Source organism: Penaeus chinensis, chromosome 40 (genome assembly GCF_019202785.1).
Source record: "Penaeus chinensis breed Huanghai No. 1 chromosome 40, ASM1920278v2, whole genome shotgun sequence".
NCBI classification, from domain to species: Eukaryota; Metazoa; Arthropoda; class Malacostraca; order Decapoda; family Penaeidae; genus Penaeus; species Penaeus chinensis.
Genome location: NC_061858.1, coordinates 28,207,788 through 28,210,142, shown reverse-complemented (window position 1 = coordinate 28,210,142; position 2,355 = coordinate 28,207,788). Strand labels below are relative to the sequence as shown.

Here is a 2,355-nt window from a genome sequence, read left to right as displayed (position 1 = left end):
CCTCCCTACCCTCCCCTCCCTCCCTACCCCCTCTCCCTCCCCCCCCTCCCTCCTTACCCCCTCTCCCTCCCTCCCTCCCTCCCTCCCTCATACACACACAATCCTGAAGCGTCGCCTCCGTCTCCCAACAGGTAATACAACTGGAAACAAACAGCGCTACGCCTGTGCTTCTCAACGTGACGGAGGACGAGAAGTGTGAGTGCGTCTGCAAGATCAAGGCGTCGGACTGTAGCAATTCTCAGAGGCAAGAATATGACCAAGAAAATTGCATGTGCAGGTGCAAGAGGTAAATCGGTGACGTCACTTTTTATTTCTTTTTTTGTTTGTTTTGTTTTGTTTTTTCTGTTTTTTTTTGTTTTTTTTGTTATTAGTTTTATTATTATGTTATTATGTTGTTGTTATTAGTTTTTTTTTTTTTTTTTTGGGGGGGGGGCAATAGTAATAGTCGTAGTGGAACTAGTAATAGTGTGAAAATAAGGATGAGAGGATACTAGTATTAGTATTAGTAGTAATAGTAATAGTGTAGTAGTAGAAAGAGAGAGCGAGAGAGCGAGAGAGTGAGAGAGCGAGAGAGCGAGAGAGCGAGAGAGCGAGAGAGCGAGAGAGCGAGAGAGCGAGAGAGCGAGAGAGCGAGAGAGCGAGAGAGCGAGAGAGCGAGAGAGCGAGAGAGCGAGAGAGCGAGAGTGCGAGAGAGCGAGAGAGCGCGAGAGAGCGAGAGAAAGAGAGAGAGCGAGAAAGAGCAAGATCTGAGCGTCAGAATGTAACCAGAAGCTAAACTCTTTCCCCGCAGCTCCCTCCAAGCTGAGAAGGCAGTTTGCGAGAGCCTAGGCAACTTCTGGGATCACAATAACTGCCGCTGCGCCTGCCGGTCTCTGATGAAGAGGGAGTGTTCTTCAGGATACCATTTTGATGAGTTAACCTGCAGGTAAGTGGTTGTCTTCCCGTTTTCTGTCGTTTATCTTTACGTTTTCTTTTAAACTCTCCTGTCTTTCGCTTTATTTATTTTTTATTATTATTTTTTTTTTTTTTTTTTGCTTTTTTTCTGTTTTATTTTGTGGGTTTTGATTTCTAATGAGATTTTTTTATTCTTGGCTGAGATTCGTTTTTATTTTTCGCCGCATTTTCTTTGCATGTGAGATCGTATTGTTTCGGTTTTGTGTTTTGCATTTAAGTCGTACGTTTTCTGTCAAAACTGTGATTTTACTGTTTTTTAATTCCTTCGTGTATTTCCCAAGTTCTAATTGATATAGTATATGCAAGAGAGCATATATATATATATATATATATATATATATATATATATATATATATATATATGTATGTATATATGTGTGTGTGTGTGTGTGTGTGTGTGTGTAAATATATATATATATATATATATATATATTTATATATTAATATATATATATAGATAGATAGATATAGGTGGGTATATGCATATAAAAATCTATTATTGTTTTTCTTTTCAGCTGTATACCTTCATTCTGACTCAGCCTGACCTGAAGACATCCTGACCCGAAGATATCTTGGGCCGAAGATATCTTCACCTAAATGAAGTGAACTTGATTTTTGACCCGAATTTATTTAAAACTGAAGATATCTTGCCCTAAATCCATCTTGATCCGAAGAAATCTTTAATAATTTGACCCATATATAACTTGATCCAAATATACCTTCACTCGAAGCTATCTTTGACCTTGAAACAAGTTGAGCGAAAAGATTTGAAGATTTTTTTTTTTACCTTCAGTTATTTTGATCTGAAGACATCATTACATAAGAAATGATGAAAAAAAGAGGTGAAATGAAAAGAGAAAAAGAAAAACAGAGAGGAGGAGGAATGAGAAAGGTGACAGAGGAGGGATAGACAGAGAAGAAGAAAGGAGAGAGAGAGAGAGAGAGAGAGAGAGAGAGAGAGAGAGAGAGAGAGAGAGAGAGCAGAAGAAAAAAGAGAGAGAGAAGAAGAAAGGAGTGAGAGAGAGAGAAGAAGAAGAAAAAAGGGGGAGAGAAGAAGAAAGGAGAGAGAGAGAGAAGAAGGAAGGAGAGAGAGAGAGATAAGAAGAAAGGAGAGAGAGAGAGAGAAGAAGGAAGGAGAGAGAGAGAGAAGAAGAATAAAGGAGAGAGAGAGAGAAGAAGAATAAAGGAGAGAGAGAGAAGAAGAATAAAGGAGAGAGAGAGAGAAGAAGAATAAAGGAGAGAGAGAGAGAAGAAGAATAAAGGAGAGATAGAGAGAAGAAGAATAAAGGAGAAAGAGAGAGAGAGAGAGAAGAAGGAAGGAGAGAGAGAGAGAGAAGAAGAAAGGAGAGAGAGAGAGAGAAGAAAGAAGGAGAGAGAGAGAGAAGAAGGAAGGAGAGAGAG

The 2,355-nt window shown here is 39.3% G+C and overlaps 1 protein-coding gene across 1 annotated transcript in view; it reads left to right on the top strand.

The window, feature by feature from the left end:
* LOC125047189 (vascular endothelial growth factor A-like) overlaps nt 1–1,720 on the top strand; it is a 12,946-nt gene extending 11,226 nt beyond the window's left edge. The window contains exons 5-7 of the mRNA XM_047645319.1: nt 132–286; nt 791–925; nt 1,470–1,720. Of these exons, the coding sequence (XP_047501275.1) occupies nt 132–286; nt 791–925; nt 1,470–1,488 (309 nt within the window). The 3' untranslated portion in view covers nt 1,489–1,720. The remainder of the gene's footprint in view (nt 1–131; nt 287–790; nt 926–1,469) is intronic.
* Nucleotides 1,721–2,355: the final 635 nt, after the last annotated feature.